Source organism: Cynocephalus volans, chromosome 7 (assembly GCF_027409185.1).
Source record: "Cynocephalus volans isolate mCynVol1 chromosome 7, mCynVol1.pri, whole genome shotgun sequence".
NCBI classification, from domain to species: Eukaryota; Metazoa; Chordata; class Mammalia; order Dermoptera; family Cynocephalidae; genus Cynocephalus; species Cynocephalus volans.
In genome coordinates, this window is record NC_084466.1 from 154322749 (window position 1) to 154349696 (window position 26948).

The window sequence follows — 26948 nt, forward strand, 5'->3', positions numbered from 1 at the left end:
TGCTCTCCCCACACCCATCTGATTGCTGAAAAGTGACAGAAGAAAAATGAGACTGCTTCAATGTCAGTTCAATCTTAATCCACCTTGATGAAATGTTAATCCATCACAAAGCTAAAAACGAATTAAATGTGGATAAACAGAAAAGGTTTCATGTATGGTTCTAGAACATGAGATGCCCAAGAAACAGACCAGATCTGAAACCGACGCTTTGACGATATTGAAATCTGGTCTTGGCTGTGAATCAAATGGGTTACGTTGCTTAAGTCCAAATGGATTCTTTACCTTATTATTGCAAAACACAGATCCTTTCGTACCAGGAAAACAAAAAACCGTGCACGTGTAATATGGAATTTATCCTTTTAAGACTGCAGCAGAGGTCAAAGGAAAAGAGCAGGATCGGTGGCTAAACCCGAACATTATGAAGCAAAACCAGGAAGCCTCTGGAGCTGATTATCTTGTTGTCCTTTAAATATGTTTGAAAGGGAAGCCTAATTCCAGCAGGCATGGCCTGGTTTAGATCTTGCAGACGACTTTCTGTACTCACACGGATCAAGCTTTCAGAGTCTACAAGGGATGTTAGGTGCAGTGATGCAAAGGACAGCAGTTGTTTCGATAAAGGAATGCCCCAAAGTATTAAAACATTTCTTTAAAGACATAGAACAATCTCCGAGAAGAAACTATCACAGACGAATGTAGCTGGTTCCTCTCCTCCAACTGCAGGACTGCCATGATGAAGACTTCACAATAAAATACAAGTTGGTTGGTCATCACGAAGCTATGAAGGATGTATCCACTGAACACATTTTTAAATGAGATGATATGCGTATGTGCAACCACTAAACTGTTTAACAGTGTTTTGCCTTCACCCATCTCTCTCTCGATTTAAGATTAGACTAGAATCTTCAACTAAAGAGAAATACCAGTCATTAAAAAAAAAATAAAAAACATTATTTTTAAATGTGAGAAATACTGAAGATGTACTGTGAGGTAGGAAAGTGGGTATGGATTAATTCCATTTCCAGGAGCTACGCGGTAATGCCATCCTGTGTCCCTCCAACCCCTGCATCCTGAACAACACACATTAATCTTTGGGACAAGTTCTGTTTAAACCAACTGGCCACAGAAACTGGACCAAACACTGCCCAGAGACACAGCCCAGGTGACCCCAGAGACCACAACCCACCATTCCAACACCATGGCCCCCGTTTTCAGACCCACAAGGACCCAAGTTATCTGCAAAAATTCCCTGGAAGGCGGCAAAGAGACCAAAACCCTCCTCCAATGTCCCCACTTTATGGGATGCATGAAAAGAAAAACCAGTAAGAAAAAGAAAGAAGCCACACTGCAAAGCATTAGACTTCCACATACGAAAGAAGTCTGCTAGTGCCAATTTGTGTAATTCTTCTGCTAGTACATTCGCAATCACGGATGGAAGGGCTGGGCAGGAGAGACCGAGGAAACAGGCCTGGCCACGTGGATACCAGACAAAGTTTACACATCTCACCAACAGCCCGAGGACAGGGTTACTTAGAAGATAGATCAAAAAGTACAGGAGGATGTTACAAAGCCCTAAACTAAATGGAAACAGCACTATCTAGTTACAGTACCAGTACCAACAGGGTGCTGAGAGTGGCCCAGAAGCTGGAGGCAGCCGGGCAGGCCTGATTTCTGCAGGAGTTTTCCTCCTGGCACTATTCAGAAATTGGGCAGAGTTTCTTCCCCTCCAGAAAGGAGAGGGCGTTCTCACAGCTGACCCTTCTAGGACTGAGGATAAGCAGACAGGCCTGTGAGGAAGCGAGCCTGGTATTTCTGGCAGAACACACGAAAGCCCGAGAGAAAACACTAACCAGATGACTCTGGCAGCCCCTGGCCCACATCTGCCTTGTCACCTCCTTCTTCTAGTCTTGGGCCCCTTTAGACATCCCGGGAGGACCCCACCCCACTGCTCCACTCTCGCTGCCTCTCCTGCCACCACCAGCCAGAGAACATGGTTGCGAGACAGCACAGACATGAAACTTACCTTCCCTTCAGTGCTGACCAGCAAAAGGGCATCTTTGCTATCATGTTTTCTTACAGGAGCCTCATGATAGGGCTTCATAATAAGATGACATCACAGTAACTGTCATTAACATTCGTTCAATGTCTTCTACATAACAGGCCCTGACTAGGTCTTTTATCCAATTGCTTGTTTAACTTAACCCATAAACAGCCCTACAGGCAGCTAGGATTATGTCACATCACAGATGCTGGGGAGTGGAGGAGTTGGGGACCCCGCCCAAGGTCACAGGACGAGGTGAGGCCGGGCAAAGAACCCAGGTCTGCAGGACCCCAAAACTAATGTTCTTCTCGCCTGAATTTTCTGTTGCTGATCTGGTGCTGGAAAAGGGGAACTTATTTAACAAAATAATTCTGATAGTTTCTAAATCTAATTTCTGATAGATTTTCCTAAACTCCAAAATAGCACACGTGTTACTTGAGCACCAGAAACGAACTCTTCCCTGAATACTGGGAAAGTAACTCCTAACCACCCCCACGAAGTGTGGCGCACTGCGCTCGTGTCTCGGCCCGGATTCCCCAGCCTTTAACTGACAGATGGCACCTGCCTGATGCTTAGGTGTTAAGTCATCGTGCCATTTCTTTTCCTTCCTTTGCCAAATCTTCTTGTGGTGGGGTAGCTCTGGTGACTCATCAGTTACTGCTATCTAGTTTTCAGCTCGAGATCTCACATCGAAACAGGACTAAACGGAAGAATGTTTACCTAACAGCTCGTGAGAAACCAGTACTGTTTCTTAGATGGCTTTCTTTTTTTACTGAAACATAGTTGATTGTACATATCTGTAGGGTACAGAGTTGAATGCCAGTACATGCGTGCAAAATGAGATGTTCAAGTCAGGATAATTAGTATATTCAACATTATGCAATGTAACTGTTCTTCGTGGCCCTTTATCAATTCCTCCCTTACCCTCCCTTCCCATCTCTGTTAACCTCTACTCTGTTCTCTCCTTTTGAAAGTTCAACGTATTATTGTGATTGTTGTATCTTTCCTTCTTTTCTATTTATTTTTTAGCACCCACTTATGAGTGAGGACATGTGGTATTTCTCTTTCTGTGCCTGGCTTACTTCACTTAACATAATCAATGGGTTTCCGAGATGGTGTCGAAGGCACAATGGTGGGGGCTGGGCAGCAATGGGCAGGTGGTGTCACCCACCCCACTGGAACCAGGAGGCCTGGGCTCCCTTTCTATCAACTTCCAGCCCGCTCTGCTTGGAAGCCACCCAAGCTCATGCAGCCGCAGTTCTGCAACTCGCCAAATATTATGACAGATGTTTTCCTGTGTTAGGTAAAAACACCTGTAACTGGACTCACACTTCTCCAAACACTGGCATTTTTTTTCCCCTTAACACATTGCAGTCATTTAGAAAGGGCTGCTTTTCTGAAAAATCTCATGTTGACTAAATAAAGTGAGATGGGACCAATTTCTGAAAGAGTAATCAGTCTCAGGGACTTAACTTTTTAATCCTGCAAAGACCCTCAGTACAAAAATAAAATGACTGCATAAAGTGAAAAACCCACAACTCAGTCTTGTAGATGAAACAAGCCCAAGAAAAAGCTGATTGGGTAGAATAAGTGAATGGCCAACTCAGGGCTATAAGCAACATCTGCCCAAAGCCGAACTCTTGAACTCCCTGCCCAACAACGACAAAGACCTACAGGGAATCAGACAGTTCCAGAAGAGCGGGGAAGAGAAGCAAGGACAGGGGACGGCTGGCGGTGCCCTCCAATGGAGCAGTCCTTGGATAAATTGCCAACAAGCATTTCATGTTCTGACTGTGATAATCACCCAGGAAACTGCTTGAAAAGAACAGGAACGTACTACTCTGGGGGTCTAATCCTCACTTTTTAAAAAAATTACAAGATCAGGGGGAATCGGTGAATTTTAAGTCTGGACTAACAGGAAGGTCATTTGGTCCAGCTGCCTGTCCCCAACAGCTGTGTGGTTTCTCAGCCACTTGGTGGAACAGATGCTGCCGGTCTGTGTTCAGGCCTCTGGGAGGGAGGACAGTGCATTCTCAAGAGGCAGCGAGCCCCAACTTTAGAGCATTATGTGGAACAGGCTTCCTCCGCGTGGACCAAAACTGGCCGGGGCTTTCACACCCTGGTCCTCCTCCAACCCTGTGGCCATGAGACTGAGGTGGCAGAAATAAGAAAATCCCAAGAAGCTTTCCTGTGCCTGTGAATCCCAGGACGAAGCCACGCAGCGGCCTCCGCCTCCCGCAGCCTGCGTCTCCCCAGGAACGCTGCTGAGGTTAGTGGGTTACACACTGGTTTCCGGCAGAGACAGAACCAAAAATAGACCTATGACATACCATTTCCTCCGTTTAAAAGTGTACAGGTTGTGTTGGTTTTCTGCATGTTTCTGTCAACATAAGTGTTCTAGAATTTGTGTTTAAAGACAGCTTTCTACCTTTAGAAAAATTTTCTGTCCTCCCATGCGCCCCCCCCCCCCCAATCTCCTAACAAAGTAACTTACTTGGCTAATCTCACTCAAAGCTGCAGGGAGACACTCCAAAGGCATGGGTAAAAGAGCAAGCAGAAAGTCTGTGCAGTTTTAAGGAAGCCTGTGTCTAAATGATGCACGTACGCAGAAAAAATTAGAGCTGTCCAGACATCAGTCATCAAAGAGCCCAGGTGACACGGAACGCCCTTGGCTGCATGCCGGGTGCTCGTACCAACTCCCAGACCTGGAGTGTGAGGCTTCAGAGCATCAACGCAGCGCCCCACGGAAAATCGGAGGAGCATTGTGCAGCCTGATGACCAGCCCAGCCCTTTCAAGCTGAGCTGCCCCTAAACAGTCCCAGCCCTCATGCAACTCAATATTCAGCCATTTTAAGTAAAAACAAAGGCTTCTGACTCATTTTCTTGACTACACTGTAAAATTTCCTAAGAACATGTTATGAAAATTAGGTCTGATTCCCACTGTTACGGGGTAAAAAGCCCACGCTCTTCCCCAGCCTCAGGATTCCGGTCTGTAACACTGGAATGCAACCTGCTTTGAAAGGCTGCTCTCGGGGACCCGAGCATGCCGGGCGGGAGCTGTGCCAGCGGTGGGTGCTCAGAGAACACCACTGCCTTGCTCCCTGCAAAAACCTCCCATGCCAACGCTTCCTGCAAACCCTCAATGTCTCAGGCACCCGCCCCCACCTCACCTCCACGCTGCCACCCCTCCCTCGTCTCACCCTGGTGGTCTTATGTTTCCTCATCTGTACTGGGCTCTGAACATTCCAGAATTTCTTCCTCTCAGTTTTGTTTGTGATACTCTAATCATCCTCATCCACCAGAGTCCAGTACAAATAACCCTCCCTCCACGAAGCTTACAGTTCAATCTCTGTCCCTCTGTCACTAGCCCAAATAAATCAGCCTCCTATCAAGATGAGAAAAACACTGCAAAAATACTCCAGGGAGTGCATCTCTCTGCAGAGACAGGTCCTAGTTCTCTCGCTTAGTCCTCCAAACGGAGCCCCGTCCCCACGACACATCCTGCCTCCATTCCCATGCGCCTTTTGTTTCACTTGACAAATGGCTGTAAGTCATACTGCCACATGTGGCTCTGTACAGGGCAGAGGACTCGAGGGTGACAGACAGTCCTTGTCTTCCATGAGTGATGGCGTGATGGGGAAAAAGCCTTACATGTATAGAGTCACCAGGATGCCACTCTGCATGACCACCTGGCCTCGGAATCTGCACCCACACCAAAGCCCAAGCACCTGCACGTGCAGGGTCCCAGGCACGACGCTAGCAAAGCCCAGGAGCACGTATTCCCTGTGCTGCCTCAGCTGCTCGTGGACAGTTTCAACACATGGCCCTGATGGGACAGTCAGAAAACGGGCTGCAGAGACCTTGTTTTCACCCATTCCAGGATATAGATGGGAAGGAAAAGACCCTCTTGGCACGAACGTGTTTTCTAACCTGGGCTTGGAAACCAAGAGAGATGGATGCTCCAGTCCCCCAGATGAGTGAGAAACATGGCAAGAGGGCCAGGGAGCACGGAACCCACGGTGCCCAAGTGCATGCTGACATCTAGCAGGCTTTCTCCTCCTGGCTACTTCCCAGCCCGGCTGGGGGAGCACAGCCAGGTTCTGACTGGATGTGGAAGGGGAGCTTGAATCTCAGAAAGGCGCACGAGGCCTCTCTGGAGATGGAGCGTGGGGAGAGAAGGCGAGTGGGGAGAAAGCTAGAGCACACGTGGGAGCACACATGACAGCGCACGCCCAAGCACCTGCACTGTATCAGCAAGACTGATCAGCGTTCAGGACACTTATCAAATAATAGTTTGATGAACTTAGTTTAAACCAATCAGAAACAGGAGTCTCATTTCCCAGTTTAACACTTGTATATTCTGAAAAAGGAAAGAGAGGACAAGAAGGTGGCAGCAGAGCATATCTTGGGGTTCTGGTACACTATCACCCCCAAATACTAATTAATTAGGTTAAGCTGGGCCAGGAAGTGCCGAGCCTAGAAACATTCTTTGCATTTCTGTGGGGTGCCGTCTGCAGGTCTATGGCCACTTGCAGACCTACTCCACCCAAGGGGACTTTGCTTAATGCCAAAGTACTAACTACAAGGCACTTGTTCAGCCTAAAGAGAGACACTCTTTCCTCAAAGGTGCTGAGACCAAGGCAGGGAAGACAAGCCGGGTGGCTGGAACCCCAACATCGATGGAGACAGGACACTGCCAACCAATGCATGAGAGCGATTCACTGTGGTGGGGGCAAGAGGTGAAAACAGCAGCCACAAAACCGAACCCGAAGACAGTGATGAACTCCCAACCTAACACCCTCAACCCCCAAAGCAAAAGCTAAGTAGCCTCAACACACTGCTTTTAGAGACCTGGCGAGTTTAACGAAATCCCACCATGCGCAAACCAACAAGTACAAAGAAAAGCTTACACTAGCATTTGGCAAATGAGTAATAACAGAGAACTAATAAAACACTCAACCTGATTCTCAGCTGAGGAAAGTGAGGGCCTGAGTGAGTGTGGACGTCACTATGTACCCGACACCCTGATGACTGTGGAGGAACAGGGTAGGAGGATGGGTATCCTAGGGGAGGGATCACTGCCCAGTTTATCTCAAAATCATGACCAGATAAGGCAAAACATGGAATTTTATTCTTTGCAAACAACTGCGTTTCTGTCTGTGAAGCCTCACCTTGACCATGTCCCCACTTCTACTGATCCTTTACATTAGCACAACATTGTTTCACTAAATTCATCTGTACTATGGAGTTAAGTCATGTCTAGTTGACTATTGTATATTTACATAGTTAATGTAATTATAGCTAATCACATAATTACTGGAAATGTGCATAACTGCCTGATAACAACATAATTATAATATATAGCAACATTATGAATCCCATTTTTTAAATCCACATTTTGGGGTTATTTAAAGATATTTATTAGAAATGATTGTGGACTATATTTATTAGAAATGATTGTGGACTATCTATAGGCAGGATTCAACACTGTCTCTTTATAAAGTGCTCCAAGTGCTTTAAAAAAACCAACGCATGGTTTATTTTTTAGGAGGGAGGCCGGTACGGGGACCCAAACCCTTGGCCTTGGTGTTGTAACACCACGCAATAACCAACTGAGCTAACCAGCCACCCCCTTCCAATGCATTTTTTAAAACACAGGTAAAAACCAAAACAGCCACTGAGAACAAATAAAAATCAAAACACGAAACAAAACGATTCTGGCCTGAAGGACTATGCTCTTCCCAGGGAAAGAAAAAGTAACGCTTCCCGTCAGCGGGTCCCGCTGTGTGACTGCTGGCCGGGCCAGCTGCCATAAGACCCCGTCAGCAAGCACTCAGTTGGCCCTGGAGGCCCCCACGTACAGGCGACCGGAAGCTCTTGTCTTTGTTGCACACCCATGTTATAACCGCTAATGAAGTTTCTTGGAGAAGTGTTTCCCTAAGTCTGCTTCCACCCCAATGAAAAGAACAGAAAACACTTTAAAGGAAACCCCTGGGGGAAAGCAAGCTTTCTTCCTCCTAATCCCTGTAGCACTTTCTCTAGGCCTCTCTTGTCCTCCTAGGTGACCAAGTGGTCATAGAGTAAGATTCCCACGAAGTGTAACTATCTAAGTGTTTAAAAAACACCAGCTGGTCTCCATTTTCCCCATGTCCATCCAACCAGCCCATCCTCACACTGCCTTTTACTCTCTGTGCTCACGAGAATATTCCAGAAGTAAGGAATGTTTGATATGATTGTTTATGTAAAAGGAGGTTCTTATCATTTCCTTGTCTTTACAGAGGACTGGAAAAGCACTCTCCTGAGGTATGTTACAAATGGGACTTACCGCAGCTCAGCTGGTATCATCCTAGGAACCATGTTGCCATGTTTCTGAGACATTCAAACAAAATGAAGTAAAACGAAATATATACTTTTTTTCAAACTGCAATCTCAATAGCCATAAGGAAAGGATGCTGTTTACTGATCGATTCTACCATAACCTGCAATAAGAGGTTCTAACACAAAGTCACCAGCAACACCACTGTGCTACGTTAGAGTTCCAGAAACCCAGGGCTCTGGAAAATGCTTTTCTGGGTTGCTTTTGCAATGTTGAGTGATAGACAGCAAGCCCTTGTCTCTGTCCAACAAATATCTAGGGCAAAACAAACCATCTCTGGCATGATGCAGTAAGATACTAAAACTCTCTGGCTGGCGCAACTCACAAATGCAATGTGTCAGTTATGTCAGCAAACTAAACAGAGGGAAAGCTGAGACCTAAGTCTTACATGAGAAAGAGAAGACTGCAATCTGGTTCTAAGCAGCTTTTATGTTATCAGAGGCTGCTCCATGATAACTCTTACACGCCAGCGCTCTAGAACCGTTCGTTGGATAGTAGGTGCCGAGAAATAGAACAGAACGAATTATGAATATCAAAATAGAAGGACTGCTTTAAAAAAATCTGGCTTTTTCAGATTGAAAGGTTATTATTCCAACTGATTTGGATAGAGGCCCAAAGGCTGTGTCCTATTACTCTCAGAATGGAGACACCACTGTGGGGGGTGGGGGTGGGGGTGGGGTGAAGCCCCATGTCAGACCTGGGCATAGGAAAAGTGACAAAGTTCCAAACCACCTTTCCCTGCTTTGAAAGTTTCAAGGAGGAAGAAGCTGGACAGGCCTTAGAAGGCAGGGGAGGGTTACGGGAGCTTGTGTAGCAGGCATCAGGGATGAATTTGAAGGAGTTAGTGTTCCAGAGACCAAGAGCAGAAAGACAAAGTTCCGCTAGGCCTGGGAGGGGATGGGGTAGCTACAGCAGAACAAGGGTAGCTTTGCCCTTTTAATCATTTAAAAACAAAACAACAAAGCCCTAAGGGATACAAACAAGGAAGTCCTTGGGGGTGTGGTGCAGGTGGTAGGGAAGGGGCGAATATGATGGGCCAGTTAGATGTCAATGTAGAACATTCTAGAAGCAGTTCAAATGGACAGAACAGAGACTGGGGAGAACCCAAGCCTGGGGGTGGGAGGGATGGGAGGTGTTGTAGATGGGCAAGGCCTTCAGGCAGAAGAAATACCTGAATCCACCAAGTTGACTTCAGGGAAAGGCCAAATCAAAAACAGCAGGCTACCTGGGTTGCTGAATGCTCAGCGCTTGCTGGCAGCACCTGTGAAATAGGTGCCGCCTGCCCTGACCTATGAAAGGTGCCACAAGGACTAAATCAGCTTATATACCGGGAGGAACGCCGACGGAGCACCTTGGAACTGCTGTTATTACTTAATGAGATGCCAGATGAACAGAATCATTCATTATGAGCAATACCTGAGTAGCTTAATTTCTGTTTTTCTGTATCGATAGTGGTTGTCGAGAAATGAAAAATATGACTGCAAATATTTCAGGAGCACTATGCATAAAGGTGTACTGAAATTTCTGTTACAAAAAAGTGGCTGCAAATTTCATATGAAAGATGAAGAATTGGGTAGGGGGTTGGAGAAACATTCTTGGGACAGAGTCTGAAGGTGCAAACAATGGCTTTGCCCAAGTCAGGTATATGCAGCCATGGAAATACGGAGAGGAAAGGCTGCTGGCTCTTCAATCCCATTCTCAACTCTGAAGGGACACCTCCAGCGAGATGTCTGGGTGGAAGGGCAGAATCAGCCCTGCAGGCATTCCTGACACTAACCTTGGAAGTGGACCCACTACAGCTTTCCGGAAGAGGTGACTCAATCTCAGTGAAGCACTTTCCCACCGGAAGTCAGAAGTAAATCTTAAAAACCCCACACAATCAGGTGAACCCAGATCGTGGAACATTCTATAAACCAACTGGCCTGGGCTCTTCAATAATGTCAATGTTTTTTGAAAGTCAAAAAGGCCAGGGGATTATTTTAGACTAAAAGACATGACCACGAACATGGTGTGTGACCACTGACTGGCTCCGGCCCAGGCAAAGACGTAAAAACCAAAACAGGCAAAGCAGATGTGTGGGACGGGGACACAAATATGTGGCCCATGTTAGACAGTGCCGTAATGAGGTTCAGTCCCTGGGGGTGGGTGGGTGGTGGTTATGGTGCTGCAGGTACGCCGGGAAAGAACGTCCTACCAGGACACATAACAACAGGCCAAACGTACTCAAGAGTAAACTGCTGCATCTATGACTTTTTCTCACATGATGCTAGAAAAACACATTTACCTATCCTTATGCAACACATACACACGTTTATATTCTCTATAAAAAGAAAGCAATGTCATCCACTGGTAAATACAGTTGAAGATAATACTGGTGTTCATTGTGCTGTTCTATCAACATTTCTGTAGGTTTTAAATGTTTTTAAAAATCTTGAATGTCTATTTTCAAAAACCCTTAAATGTCAAATGTCTCGCACTGTACCAGAACTCCAGGGATGGGAGGACGAACTGTTAGTACCCTTGTGTTCTGGTAGCACAGAGCTCTCAAGAGCATGGAGCCACATAGCAGAATGCCTTTGATGTCCCCACCCCATGTGGCTTGAGCCACATCTACTCAAAGGACAAACATTTCCATATGGGCAGCTGCAGGGCAAGGCTTGAGGGGTGTGTGTAACTGTCCATGAGCTGCTGGGCCGGGCTAGTGCGCTCTCATGGAGAGCTGCAGAGGGGGCTGCTGAGCGCACCACAGCCACTCCTGTGACAAACCCTGCAGGGAAGTCAATAGTAACTGCCCCGAGCCAGCCCTGCAGCACTGATCCCAGGCAGGCAGGGTGCACTTAACCCCAAGCCCAAATCCACACCCTCTGGGCTGCTTGCTAATTAGGAGAGGATGGTATTTAATCAACATTTCAGAGTTTTGTTCCCAGGTTTTCCATTAGATTTTCATTATGTTTATTTTTCTTTTCATGGATAAAACACTTCCAGACATTTGCAAAGATACCAGAGACTTGAACACATCATGGTGGGCCCTTCAGAAATATCTTGGAACCTTTTGTTGCAAATATCTTAATTCAAAACAGATAAAGTCTGGAAATTTCAGGAAGTGAAAAAAGATGGTCTTAATATACAGTCTTTCATATGCAAAATAACCTTAGGTGCTAGAATAAATGGACCTCAGGGCCTACCACCCTCCTCAAATTTCCTCCTTGCCCCACCTCTCCCTTACAGGGCAGAGGGTGCCTGATCACAGAAGGTGCTAGAAGCAGAGGGGTGTGGTAGTCTGGCACAGCCAACTATGGTGAGCACGTCCTCGGGGATTGGAGCGAGGGACTTCATGTCTTTCATCAAAAACCGCCAAACACGCTGGCTCTTACCTTCGCAAATTCTGTCCAATCGCTGTCGCTTGACTTTGTGCTTATCCACAAGGGCCATTCTTTAGCGAACTTTGCAACTCTTTGATTCAAAAGGCAAAGTGGTCCTCTAAGAACTTAGGGGAACTCGCAGGAGTCTGCGTGCATTACGCCACTATGAACCCTGAAACAAGGAGAAAAGAATCCTTACTCTCTGGAGACCCTTGGGATACAGGACAAAAGGTCATTCAGGTCTTCACTGCCACTTTCTACAAGGGGACCTGGATCTGGGCACGTAGTACGTGCTCTCCTCCCAAAACACTGGAGGTTGCTCCTAGTCCATTTTTGCAATCTCCTGCTTTCTATCTTGTAACAGGAACCAATGAACACACAGAAAATTATCAGTTATTTCTGAAAGTGGCAAATGCCAAGAGATTTCTTGCCATGTCGATCTCCTGATTTTAACTTCAGGGCTATGAACACCAATTACCGACCAACCTCAATTGTAACAATTTGTTCTCCAGTGCCGGAGACCAAGTGATGTCAAGGACCTGCCCTTTATGCCTGAGAATCACAGAAGTGCCAACAGAGGGCAGGCTCTAGACCATTCCGGAACACCTGGGGAGCAGGTCTGAGAAGCAATTGTGCTGAGACACAGACACCCACGGTGGCTCCACGAGAGGCTCCCTCAAAGACTTCCACCAGGTGGAAGACAACCTCGAGGGGCTCAGGAGCCAGAGCCACAGCTCAGCACAACACAAGCCCTTCACCCACCGTATGAGGCACAGCAGCACCTGACCAAGGTTTGCCCGGTGCATTCTTCCTGAACCTTCCTTGCATCCAGTGGGTGCTGCAAACAGCACCAGCAGAACAGTGTCCCAGGCTGCTGGCCTTGATGCTGGGTCCCAGCTTTGCGGGCTGGAAAGTTCTGAGACCGAGGAGTGGCCAACGAGCCTGTCCAAGCATCTCAGTGGTGCTTCAGGCAGAGGCAAGACAGATGGAAGGGGCAGGAGAAGGGGTCTCCCAGTGGGAAAGCCACGCGGGGCCTGCCAAATGGGCAGCAGCTGCCCAGTCTACTTCTGCAGGGAGTCAGGGGCTGCGCATTTCGGAAGCCTCTGACCCTCATCTGCTGCTCAATCAGTGCACCTGTTGAGGTCCCAAATCATTTACTGCCACCCCAATGTGCCCCCTTTTGATTCACTGCTCAGGAACCGCATTCTTCACTTAAATTACAATGAAGAATCCCAACCAGGAATTACGAAATGTTCTAAGTCCCATTCTATTTTCTCCTATCTTATTTAAAGAATACAACCAAACCAGTCTTACTTGAAACAACAACACACACAGAGAAAAAGTTGTCCTCAGTTATCTAGCAAATAGAGGAGGGACAGGAGACAAAAGTGAGGCTCAAGAGTTATAAATGAGGATTATGACATATGGTCATCAATTATGCAAAACACTAGGAGTTACTTTATCAAAGGTCAGAATGCAGGTCTGACTATTAAAAGGTAGGCGGCTTCCTGGTAGTTAATGGCTAATTTCCCAGCAACGAGGCTAAAAAAAAGCATTCTAAAGATTTATGGCAATAATTATGTGATTTTCAAAAAAAAGAGCTAGGAAAAAGCACAATTTCTAATCACATAAATAATGAATGAAACATCCACGAGATACCAAACTCTTTCCAGTACTAGGAAGTCCCCTGAAACCTGGACTGACTGTAGCAGCTAAGTGATGCGATAAAGGGCTTCCTAAATCATAGCACAGGTGCGGTTATCACTTGGGTACATCCATGTAGGCACTTTCTAAAACTACAGCTTCACTATTGCTGGACTTTTTGAAAGGCAGCCATGCAAGAGGGGAGTCCCTAACTCTGGAAAACTCGAGATGAGAGGAACGGTCAGGGGACAAGACCTATGGATCCGAGCTTTTGTGTCCTCAAGAGACACTCACTCCACGTAAGGCTGACCAAGGAGTTCGGGCCAGCAATTTTCATTTGCTTGGGCCTGAGCTCTGATGTCCAAATGACAGCCTGGCCCCTCCTCAACTCTGGCGTGAAAACAGAAGTCCACGTTAGCTGCCTCATCCAAAGGAAAAGGGACAGCCTCAAACTCTGAGGCAAGACGGGCTTCCTCCCCAGTCCCCGAGTGAGGCGTAATCATTCTTTCCGCTTTCCTTTGAAATTTCAATTTGTATAATTAGATGGCTTTCTGAAAAATTGATAAGTAGAATCTCCATCGGGCAATCAAAGGAAAGATCAGCCATCGATGTACACACACGTCTGCATTCTACTAACCACAAAATAAAAGCAGCTGGCTCCTGTGTCTGGCTTTGGGGTGGGGGGTGAGGCGAACCACTCTGTGTCTGGCCCTTCCGCAGGGTCCTCTCTGCAGACCCCCCCACCCCGCACCACCCACCCATGCTGCGTTGGCTGCGAATCCAGGCTCACCTGACTATCAGTCTCTGGGTCGGGCCTAGACTTGATGGCAGTGACAACTGTGGCCTCGATCGCCTTCCCCCAATATTTCTTTTGAAACAAGAATGTTATGAAATGTGACATTTTCCTCCTTTGCCTTCCCAAGGAGCTGGCCTATTTATGAGGACTTAATTAACGTAACCACCTTCCCAAGGCCAGCAGCAGACCCCCTCAGAGCTGAGCTGTGCACAGTGGCCTCTGGCTGGCGTCTGCATGGATAACGCCTGCACCTTGCCGTCCACCCACCTCGGGTTTGCTACGAGAACCAACCTCTTCCCGTATTCAAAACCAGTCTCCAATCATAAACCGTGATGTCTTTTGCAACTGATTTGTCATTTTTATCACCTACTGACACCATCTAGTCAATGTTTAACGACGAAACAGTAAAGGCACACATAAGGAAAGGAAAAGGAGGAGGGGGTGTGTTCCACTATCCCACTTCTGCTGAAACTGCACTTCAAACCACGGTAGTGTAGAGTTGTATGTGGGGATGGAGTTCTAGAATCTGCTTTCAGAATGTCCTTGCATTGCTGTAAGGAAGACTCAGGCTCCTTGTTTGCAGAATAGGTGTGAGAAATGCCCTCACCTGTCCAATGCCAAAGGATGGACATGGAGACAAAAGGTACACAGAAGTGAGACTTTCCTTTCCGGAAAACAGGCAAGATGGCGGAAGTGGAGCAGAAGAAGAAGCGGACGTTCCGCAAGTTCACCTACCGCGGCGTGGACCTCGACCAGCTGCTCGACATGTCCTACGAGCAGCTGATGCAGCTGTACAGCGCCCGGCAGCGGCGGCGCCTGAACCGCGGCCTTCGGCGCAAGCAGCATTCGCTGCTGAAGCGCCTGCGCAAGGCCAAGAAGGAGGCGCCGCCCATGGAGAAGCCGGAGGTGGTGAAGACTCACCTGCGGGACATGATCATTCTGCCCGAGATGGTGGGCAGCATGGTGGGCGTCTACAACGGCAAAACCTTCAACCAGGTGGAGATCAAGCCCGAGATGATCGGTCACTACCTGGGCGAGTTCTCCATCACCTACAAGCCCGTGAAGCACGGCCGGCCGGGCATTGGGGCCACGCACTCCTCCCGCTTCATTCCCCTCAAGTAGCCTGCTTGGCCAATAAAGGCACACATGTCTCCAGCTCCAAAAAAAAAAAAAAAAAAAAAAAGAAGTGAGACTTTAATAACAGCCTTGCAAGTCCAGGTATCTGTGAATGGGACAGACACGCAGAAGAGGGCTGTAGCAAGCAATTTATTCCCTAATCTGTAAGTCCCTCCCCCCACTTCCTCATTGGCTGAGTACTGTGGGGTGCACAATCTTCCCGAATGATGCCTAAAATTTATTACCCCCTTACAAGGAATTCCTTTGTCTGGAGGCTCAGGACAAGCCCATAAAAAAGGCCTGCTAAAGCCCTGTGAAGGGAGAAACACCAGGAAATGAAGAAAACAAAAGGAGCTAGCAACTAATTACCATCTCAATAAAACACCCTCAGATAAGTCATTTCTGAAAATCAATCACTTAGACTATTTTCTTACAATAGGGATGTTACCCACTGTCCCAAAGTGGCTATGAGGATTAGATGAGAAGGTGCACAGAAACTCTGCAGGGGGGAACATCAGGCCTCTCAGAACTGCCGGCACTAAATCTCTGCACACTAACCCTGACAGTGGACTCTCACTCCCCCGTGGCTGAGGCTGGGAGGTAAACCTTAGCAAAGTTCAAGGTCAGTAGGAAAGCTGGGCCTCTTCATGAGGAGGAACGGGGCACTGAAGTCAAACCTCACAAGAAGCTACCCCATGGCCTCTCCCCCAAAAGAGAGCGACAGGAATTACAGGCCAAACCCAGCCAAGGATCAGGAAGGTGTGCCTAGAATTTTATTGGCTTGAAGTGAGGGCTGTGAACTAGGGCTGAAATGTCTGGTGTTAGGAAATTCAGCTTATTTCAGAAGACAAAAGATACTAGACAAAAGGAAAAAAAAAAGAAAGAAAGAAAAAAAAAAAAAAACCCAAGAAATAAAAAAACCCCAACAAACACATGAACAAACAAAAAACAAAAAGAGAAGAAAAAAGACACCGGGATAAGAAAGCCACCTGGAGGCTCTGGGTTGCTACCGTGCTAGAAGCTACAGGTACAGAAGGTTTGTTCCATGCAGGTGTCAAAGAAAAACATGGGTCTTAACAAAAGGGAACACAAAAAGGAGGAAGAGCACTTTACAACCACTTGCCTGAGTATCACACGCAAAACAAAAACATCCAGAATCAAGGGCAAGAGAAACGGGAGCATTCCCTTCGTCCAGCACAGTCTAACATCTGGGCAGATTGATTTTACTAACGTGCCATTAACAACCGCTGCCAGCTCAGACCAAGCCGCCCATCATGAGGTTATACAGCACAAAACCCCAATTCTCACTAATTTACATTTTTTAAGTCTCAGATAAGTTTTTAAGATCCTCTTGGTTTCTTTATTCTTCATAAAGATTAGGCAGTGAAGGGATTTCCAAAGTAAGTGCGTGTCTTCAACGGTGTCTTTCAAAATGAAAATTCTTCCAAAACGAGTTAAACATAAAGATAGCTTTCAATTCTTTTAAGGAAATCTACTAAAACATTATGTTAATAAAGACCAAGTTTCGTAATATGCTAATGAGTTAATATTATCCTAGTTAAGTAAGTACTGCTGAAGTTCTGCGTGAGCCCCTGGAGTCAGACTATATCCACAGAACATAGCCCACTGCTACACATGAAGGGGGCGTCAACTTAAGGTCTGAGAGGCTGAGGTGGTCCCATGCAAATAGAAAAGGCTCCCTGCAGCCCAAACAGCAGCACTGGTGCACAAGGTGTACCACCCTTCCCTGCCTGGGACCCTAAAGGTACAGCACACTCCTGGAGAGACCCCCTCACCAAAGCCTACAAGGCCCTCTCGATGTATCCAGAGGCTCATCCGCGAGCCCTCATGGGACTCAGCCACCCACACCAAGGCAGCAGGACCAGTCCGGCCCAAGGCAACTCTGGGCACCTGCAGGCCACTTAGCACATCTGCAGGTTCAGAGCCTTGACAATGCTGGCCCTTCATCTAGTCCCAAATAAAGCCACAGGTGTTCAGGCCACCCCAAAAGATCCCCTCCCATAAGCTTCAGAAGCCAAATATGTCCAGCAGATTCTTTCTTGTGAAGATAGCCGGGTAGGATCTTTTGAACAGATGGTATGGGTTTTGTTTTGTAAACTGCATTTGAAGAACCAATTAAAAACCAGATAGAACAAAATAAACGTTCTAACCGAGTCAGGGATCAGTGGGAAATATCCTGGCCTACACTTTGTTTAAATGGCAACCACAATACCACAATTACTAACAAAATTATTAAACTGCCCTTTAAGGAAGGAAATAAAGCTTTTTCCGAAGATCGTTGTGGGAAATGAGCTTACTAGAGTCAATGTTTGAAATGGCTGCTTTGAACTAAATGTTTGCATCCCCTAAATTTTTTAATGTTGAATTCATGAATGTAGAAACCCTAATTCCTAATGTGACGGTATTTGGAGCTGGGGCCTTTGGGAGGTGTTTCATGAGGCTCAGCCTGCGTGAATAGGACTCATACCCTTATAAGTAGATGGTCTCTCCCTCTCATGTGAGGACACAGCCAGGAAGTCTACAAGCCCAGAAGGAGGCCCTCGCAGGTATCCACCTGCCAGAACCTTGATTATGGACTTCTCAGGTGCCAGAACTGCGAGAAATCCACCCAGGCTGTCGTACTTTTGTTACAGCAGCCTAAACTAAGACAATGGTCAAAGTAACTACCGCTCCTTTGTTATTTACTCAGTAGTTTTTGTAAATTTAGTGTTTGGGGCGTCAAACACAGTTTAGATATCAAGTAGCATCAAAAAGCTGTACAGGAAAGTCTCCCTCCTCCACTGCCCCCACCCCATAGCCTGGAGGTAACCAGCAGGACCCTTCCTGAGATAAACACTGAAGAAGCTTCACTCTCTGGCTCCCAAAGCCAGATCTGTCCACCACCCAGCAAGACCAGGGAGCTCATCATTCCCCAGGGAACACCCAGCAGCCCAGCCCTGGAGTGACAAGGTCACACCCTGGCCACATGCCTTCAGCCTGTTCCATGGGCCCCACTCTCTGATTCTCCAGGATCCCAGACAGAAACACCTGAGAGCACAGGTGTGCAACCCTTTTCCAGGGCTTGAGGCCAGGTGTGCTTCAGAATGCAGAAGTGCTTGGATTTTACACCATCTATTACCCCCAAATCAACTATAAAAATTTCTGAACCAGAACATATGATCATACGGACCGAACTGGATTAACAGAGAATATAAAAAATATACTTTCCATTTAGGCCAGGTCAAATTCTACCACTATCAAGAGTTTCTTAGAATCTGGATATGAGGCTAAGGAATTATGGAATTGTGATTTTATTCTTCCCATCTAACTACCGCCAAAAAATTCTTAGGGGCTCTGAAATGGACCAAAAAATTAAAAGTGAAACCATTGTAAGCTACACAGATTGTAACATCAAAGAAACTCATACGGCAAGTCTCTAAGCACATGGAATCACAGTGCTAGCAGAGAATGCACTGCGAGGTTAAAGGCTGCCACAGGGACGGGTACGACAGGTGAGCATATTTGAATACCATGCTTTTCCTTGGCCAACAAAGTGGAATAAATTCTCCTGCTTTGGTTTAGTGTTGTTAGCATATGAAAATGCATTTCCTGGTGTTAAAAGCAAGACTCAAGAATTCTAAATATTTTCACTTGCTAAAAGCTATAATCAAGGACAGAGGATGTGAGCAGAAAGAATTCATGATTTTCCTAATTGGTTGTTTTACTTGTGACATAATGGAAATTAAGGGTGGGTCCTCACAGGCTCCAGAAAATGAGACACTCCCGTGTTTAGAATTTTTACACATTTTTAAAGCACTTGTCTGTCTTCCAAATATGCTTTAAAAATATTAGTTTTAATAATAAATGTGAAACAAAAGGGATAAAAGCAAATAAGCAAAGTTTCATTGAAATTAAGTGGTGTAAAATGACACACCTTTTATTCCCACTGTGTTTAGACGGAGGAATCACATGAGCACAGGTTAATTTTTGTTTTCTTAAGTTTTCTAATTCTTTCTTACCCTGGTGTGAATAATTTGATCTGTAGCTGAGGATTTTGGTTGAACAGGGCAAAGGGATCAGCAATCTCAAATTCTAGGCGAACACAAGTTCTACCCTGACAAGACAACTCTTCTTTTGCTACAGGCTGAGTGCAAGAAATTATTCCAGAATGTTTATATCTGAGCAAGCAAAAGTAAACACCATATAGAGGAACATTCCAGAGTGCCAGAAAGATGTCATCAAATGCCTGCAGAGGGGCCTTGGCTATGATAAGGCCATTGCGATGGCCAGTCCTATGCCCCAAAGGTCACTTACTGAGGGCAATGTCTGCAGCCTATCACACAACTGTCCACACACAGTGCATCTGCTGTAGTCCAGTGAGGTGTAAAAAGCACAGATGACTGATGGCCACTAAGGGTTTGGACCTGAAGATTAACCGAGGCAAAAGCCACGAGGCCACATTTCCCAGACAGCAATCTGCAATGTTATATGCCAAACTTATTAATAAACTTATGTGACTATTTATTAAATGATTAATTACAATTATAAATTGTAACATATAGCACATTATTGTATTTTATTTTTCAACTTTAAAAAACTTTTTTCTTCTTTATTTTCACAGCAGCTTTAGTTTTACAGAGAAATGGAGCAGAAAGTCCCACACCCTCCCCCAACCACTCACAGTTTCTATTACTGACATGTACATTAATTACAATTATGAATCAATATTGATATTGTTATTAACTTTACTTTACATTAGGGTTCCCTTTGTGTTTCATACAGTTCTATAGGTTCTGCCAAATGCATAATGTCATGTATTTGCCATTACAGTATCATACAGGATAGTTTTGCTGCCCTAAACATTTCTAGTTAGACTTACTATTAAACTTAGACTATGTTAGCCTATGGAATGGAAGATTTTGAATGACTTAGCTTATTCTAACACATATAAATTGCACTTGTATTTAAATATCTAATAAAGGCAATTATAGGAATTGGTTACTTAAATTGCAATGGTGAGGTGTTAAGTTTTTAAAAACCTTTAGGTTAGATTTTTAAGACGTCTGCCTCTTGATTTTTTGCCACAGCGAGACACCCACCCTCCATAGGGGGGCACAACTGCCTTCTGAGATCCCAGCCTGCCCATCTGCTGACACTGTGTGGTCCAGAATGCACGTACAAGGGAAGGCTTGCAACAGACTCTGCTTGCCCTCAAAACTAATGGAAACCACACTGGGGGCGGGGTGGGGGGTGCCAGCCCTCTCTTGTTGCAGCCCAGGGGAGCCTGGCAGCCAGCAATGGGGCCCTTCAGCCAGCAGAGGGCACTGCACGCCCTGCGTGGCTTTCTGCAGCTGCAAAGACTAGGCACTTTGCCATGACTTGCCTTTCTTGTTTCAATCCCACCTCGGGCTCCACAGAACCTGTAGAAAATGAGATCAGGTACCCCCAGAAGGGCAGGGCTGCGCCAGTGGACGAGACGCCGCATTTGCTCTCCATCTCAGGATGCAAAGGAGATGGGCCGTACCTCCCATTACCCTCCCAGCAGCAGATGCTCAGATTTTAGGAACATGATGTGCCGGGGGGGAAGAGAGCAGTGCCAGGCCCTCATGGAGGTCTATCTCTTGAACTGGTAGCTGAGGGTCCCCCTTTCAGAGCTCAGCGACTTGAGGTTCAGGCCGAGAAGAGGCAGGCCAAGAAGTAGTGGGGCTCCCAGCCCAGGGTGTGGGGTCCCCGATCCACAGGGAGCCGTGGGCCAACACTGAAGGACAGATTTTCCATCATGCCCCTGTGCTTCTCGCTTAAAGATATATCAACCAGCCACAGTGATGAAAAATGAAAACAACCTGGCAGAGATGGAATTTATAGAGAGAAAAGAATTGGGGAAGAACTGGGCTGTGCTGCTCTGCAAAGGCCCGTCAGTATTTCCATTGCAAATTAGAACTACTGGGGCACGGTACACACCTGATTAACAGGCAGTGGCTCGGTTCTCCTCACCCCGGGGATCCGTCTGTTGTGAGATGCAGATGATCTCAGAACATACCACTGTTTTTTCAGCAGACACTAATTTGGAAAGGGAGTTGGGGAGAAGGATGTTTCCAACCTTATCTGAAATAGAGTCCAGCCAGGAGGCACCTCAATGTGATCGTTGGCCTCTGCCTGCCTGGCTGACCATGGCAGAATGGGGCTTGACATCCCACCCCCCTACTACCCCCAGTTTTTTCTAATCCCCAAGTTCTAAGAAGCTGACTCCCTCGATGTAGTAATGAGCTCCCTTCTCCACAGGAGCAGGGCACCTGAACGGTTTGGGTTGGGGAAGGAAAGGAGGGCTGGCTTAGCACACTGTTGCTAAAGGAGGGGGGACACATGCCCCATCCAGTCCCCACACCTCCATAGGACAACCACCCTTTCTTGCCATCATTTCAAAGCCACAGTTACCATAGCAACAGGATGCCGTTTGGCTTAACGCTTGGCCTGATTATTTGGTGGATGATGCCTTTGGAAGGACCCTACACACGTGGAAATCGCTCAGTATCCCACCTGAGCTCAGATTCTGCCTCCTCCAGGCAGTCTCCAGGGTGAACCTCCCTCCTCTCGTCTCTTCCTGGCTCTGATATCACAAGCACCTCCCCATCTTGCTCCAAACCACACTGTGGGACTTGCTCTGACCTCCTGTATTTAGTCCCTCTGTACCACCCATGTCAGAGTGAACAATCCAGCAAGACATGTGGGCTACCTTGTGGCCAAGGAGAGGCTGAGAGAGACCCACTGGCATGGTCCAGATGGCTGGAGGGAGACTCAAGCCCGACTGGAGGAGATAAGTTATCAGTGCCCAATCTGCTGGGGTTCTTTATTCCTTTTCAGAAAGCAAGTGTCTCGAAAGATTATCTAAAAAACAAATAATAGGAAAAGCTCACTCCAAATGGGCCCACCTGCTTGAAGGAGGAGGGGACCCAGGCTCCCAAGTCCAGTGCTATCCAGGTCACAGAGAAGCCAGTCAAGGAGCAAACCAAACGAAGACTTGAGCAGCCCTGCTCAAGACCTTCTGTCCACATGCTGGGCAGCAGCTGTGTGTATGTGGTGGGAAAACATGTTCCACGGGTCTGGGGGTAGCTCATCCTTCATTTCCAATAAAGTGTTGCTTGTGCAAAGGCTGGTACACAGGAGAGCCAACTCAGACCTCGGGATCAGGGCACTGTCTGTTTCATGACTACAGATACTCTGTGTCTGGGTCTTAACAAATATCCGAATTCCATTATAACATTTCTCAACAAGCAAAAGCCTCTCGTTGTGGAAGCATCCATAATCCCACACAGCAACCCCATCTCACGAGGAGTTTTATGGAACTGGTAATCAGGAATCAGACATCCCCAACTCCAGAAAGTCTTCTGATTGAAAGCAGCTCTTCCCAGACCTTATCTTTTCAACTCCAGTCATAAAAAGAAAAATCTTCATCTTACACGTAGCTAGTTAACAACATGAAATAAAACAGCTTGCGGCGATTCACTTTGCTTAATGTGGTTTGAAGTGGAGGACGGGAGCGTAAGGGAAAGTCAGGCGGGGGGCAGGCTGGCACCGAGTCTGCTGGGGGAGGACAGGGAAGGGGGACTCTCCTGTGTCACATGAATTCATCTTTGCCAATCAAAGACGAAAAGAAAAGAAGGGAGCCTTGAAAATAGCTCCTTTTGTTTCTGTGTTGTAGGGTATTCCTGGGGTCAAACAGACCTCTTTTACTGTGGGCTCCAGTCCTGGCCTCCAAGTCTGTGGTGGGTAGACAAGCCCATTTTAACAGACTGCAGCCCAGAATGTTGCGGGCTAGAGCCTAAAACATGCATTGGTGGAGAGAGGCTGCTGGACAGGGGGAGATGGGAGGGAGGCAGCGCTCCCGAGCCCCTGCACCCTGACCTTCCAAGGGATGGGAAACACCAGGCATACGAGAGTACACGGATGCACACAAATACCATCATCTGTTGAGAAAACCACAGCTCGCCGTGTGCTCATGACCAAGGACGCTAACCCCATGAAATTTGATTAAAGAATTCTTGACAGGGTAGTGGCCATTTAAGAATCTGCTCTGAGCTAATTTACGGCGATGCTATACACACTGGATCCCGTGCCAGAAAGTAACAAGCAGGGAAGGAAGCTCAGGGACTCAGGAAACTTGTACGCCAAGTTTACGTCCCGGGACCAGGCACCACGTGGAAGTGGTACAAGTAGGAATTCCAGGGAAGGCAGGACCCCCAGAGCACCCACCTCGGCTAGACCAAGCCTGTACATACATGATCTCATTGTCAATATAAGGCCCCAAGGGAATTAAAATACATTTCAACTAAATGCCCACAGGTCACACCAACTACAGCTGCCTTGTTATGCGTTGAACTGTGTCTCCCCCAAATTATGTTGAAGTCCTAGGCCCCAGCACCTCAGAATGTAACCTTATTTGGAGATAGGGTCTTTTATAAAAGCAATCAAGTTAAACTGAGGTCACAAGGGCAGGCTCTAATCCAATATGGTAGGTGTCCTCATAAAAAGGAAATTTGGACACACAGAAATGGACAGAGGGAGATGACGTGAAAACACAGGGAGAAGACAGCCATCTACAAGCCAAGGAAAGAGGCCTCAAAAGAGACCAGCCCAGCTGACACCTTGACCTCAGACTGCCAGTCTGGAACTATGAGACAACAAACTTCTGTCATTTAAGCCACCCAATCCTTGGCACTTGCCCATGGTACCTCGACTGATGGGGGTCTTGCACCGGTGAGATGCAGGGAGGCTCAGGACCACCTTAGCAGGAAGCCTGGCCGGGGTGAACGGGCAGCCCACACATATGCGGTGCAGTCTGTCAAGAATCCTGGCTTTGATGCAAAGCACCAAGTCAACCTGAGCCTGCTTTATGGGCAGAGAGGACCTTTATCTTCCATGCCCACTCTATGCCTGGCCACACGCATGAGAACTCAACACACGAGGACTGAGGTGTGCCTATGTGCCACACAGTGACCGCTGTCCGTGGGCCCCTGGGCAGTCACTGGGGCCTTTCAGTGGAGGGGCCGCAGGCCCAACAGCTAAACCCCCAACACACAGGAGCAGCCTCCTCAAAGGCTGAGACCTGCGCTTCCAGGGAGGGTCACAATGAGAACGATGTTCTAACCTTAACCTTCCTTTACTCTGCTCTATGTCCATATCCGTGACGTCACTGTTTTGAACACACTGTCGTGTTCCTCTGTGTTACCACCAGAAGGATTCCTGCACCCTAACGCCAGGGTTGGGAGAGAACAGAAAGGTGGTCCCCACCCTGCCTGCTTATGAGGGGGCAGGAACCAGCCGAGGAAGCCACGTGGCCCCTTGGGATTGTGCCTTTACACACCTGGGCACAGCTGTGAACCTGTTCCGTGGGTCAGGAGTTTAGGTTCAATACTCAGGAACATGGCGTGTTTCTGTTTGGGGACAGTGCCAACACTCCCGTTGGATCCCAGACTCCATGAATATGGCTTTGGACAGCCTTGAACATCTCCACACTTCCAAGTGCTTGGGGAATTTTGAAAGAAGGACGTTTGTGACCGTAAGAGCGTTTTCCCTGGTCCAGTCACAAATCACACCCTCTCAAAGAAGCCACGAATACGCGCGACGCAGCATGCAGCTGCTGACTCTGACTGAAAATATTTCCTCAAAACCCAGAACTTCCAAAATGGATACGTGATGCCACCGCAGCCACCCCTGAACCCCAGAGAAGGGGTGGGGATGCATTCCTCCAGGTTTCTGGGGTGCAGCTAGGAGTTGGTCCCTGGAGGGCCATGGCTCCCTCTCCTCCAGGAAGGACCCTGTGCACCCACTGTTCGCTCGCACAACCTGGGGAGAACAGGAGCTGGCTGAAAGTCACCTCTCTATCTCTGTCCTAGGACTTACAGCTCCCATTTTCCAAGAGGACCTAACAACGGGACTCTGGCAGTCCAGCCTCCTGGTGTCACCTGACGTGCCCATGCAAGGGCAGCAAGGAAGGCCCTCTGCCCTCTCCAGGGCCACCCTGGGGCTTACCATGGCAGCCTCAGGGATGCGTGGCTCATGGGGCTGTAGCCTCATTCAGGCCCTAAGGCCTTTGGGAAATCAACAGACTCCACCTCAAAGGAGAGGCAGGAGCAGAGAGATGAGGCCACAGGATTTCAGTTTTTGGAAGGTCTGAGGTCAGCCCCTCTGGGCTCCAGGGACAGTAGCATGGTGACCCTAGGTGAACATCCCAGACCCTCTCCTGGGGAGGAGGAAGTTCTCATGCTCCACCTGCCCCTAACCCCAGGACCATTCCTGCCCTAGGCCAGCGCTGGGGTCAGCCCAGGGGCCATGGGTGGTAAGAGGGCCTGCAGATTTGGAAGAGAGGAGGGGCAAGGGCGGCTTCCCATGAAGACGCCGACACAGCACACTTGTGGGGGGCAGGGGCACTGGCCAGAGATGCCCTTCGTGCCCAGCACCATGAGCAGCCCGGTACCCGGCAGAGGATCTGATGCTGCACAGGGACCCTCCCCCTGTGGCTTTAGGGACAGGGTCTGGGTGACCTATCCAGCCCCTACAGGAGTACCTGGGACCCCAAAGCCTAGAAATTAATCAGCTCTCCACAGCACCCCACTGGTAACATAGGTGTGCCCCAAAACGGCACACCCAAAGAATGGGGGCTGGGGGGTAACCTTAGGGATGGGTTTTGGAGCCACAACCCTGCCCAAGGGGCCTCCTGAGAGCTTCCCACACTGACCCCGGCCCCCTCCCTGCCTAAGGCAGATCTCACCCTCACTGTGGATGCCAGGAAGAGAATCCACACCATGGCCCTGGCCAGTGCCTTGCCTCATGGTGTTCATGTCCTTGTGTCACCTCCACTTCTAACACATGGGAGAGGCGGGTGATGGGATGCCATTTCGAGGTGAGGTTAAAAAAAGACCCTGGCTTCCATTTGGGCGTGCTCTCTGCCGTGCGCTGTCTGCAGAAAGTCAGCTGCCATGTGTCGGATGTCCCAATGAGAGGCCCATGGCCAGGAAGTGAGGCCTCCAGCCAACAGCCAGCAGGGAACTAAAGCCTTCCCTGGTCGAGGCTTCAGGTGAGACTGCTGCCCTGGCTGATATTCTGACTACCCTATCATGAGGGACCCCGGGCGGAAGCACCTGCTGAGGTGTGCAGCTTCCTGGCCCACAGAAACCGTGGATAATAAAATTTTGAGGTATGCTGTCACATGGCAACAGATAACTAATATAACCCTTTATACAGGCTATCATATTTACTACACTCACTGATATAATACAGATCAACAGAGAAGATGAAAACACGGATACTTTTGTAAAGTGTGGCACCGAGTTTATATGCCTCCAGGTCAGAGAATGCCAACAAAAAAACCACGAAAATGCTTTAAATACTCAGTTGCTTGCGCTGCTGTGAAGCCCAGGATATATCCACCTCTGTAAACTCTTGAGGTAGACACTATTTTCCTCACACCAGTAATACCCACGGGTCTAGAGAACGGCACGTCTGCCGTTATTTCCACTTACCCCAGACGCTTAGAATACCTTTCAGGGCTGCACTCAACATGCACAAAGTTAACTAAGGCACCCTGGGGTCTCCTCTCTGACTCATGCACACCCAAAA

The 26948-nt window shown here is 47.7% G+C and overlaps 2 protein-coding genes across 9 annotated transcripts in view; one reads left to right on the forward strand and one right to left on the reverse strand.

The window, feature by feature from the left end:
• CTBP2 (C-terminal binding protein 2) overlaps positions 1-26948 on the reverse strand; it is a 161263-nt gene that overhangs the window by 36947 nt on the left and 97368 nt on the right. For all 8 annotated transcript variants that reach the window (XM_063103384.1, XM_063103380.1, XM_063103383.1 and 5 more), the window contains one exon: positions 11789-11948. In XM_063103384.1, the coding sequence (XP_062959454.1) occupies positions 11789-11846 (58 nt within the window). In that variant the 5' untranslated portion in view covers positions 11847-11948. The remainder of the gene's footprint in view (positions 1-11788; positions 11949-26948) is intronic.
• Positions 14885-15371, forward strand: LOC134382503 (small ribosomal subunit protein uS19). The gene has a single exon (XM_063103100.1). The coding sequence runs from the start codon at positions 14901-14903 to the stop codon at positions 15336-15338; it is 438 nt and encodes a 145-aa protein (XP_062959170.1). The 5' UTR covers positions 14885-14900; the 3' UTR covers positions 15339-15371.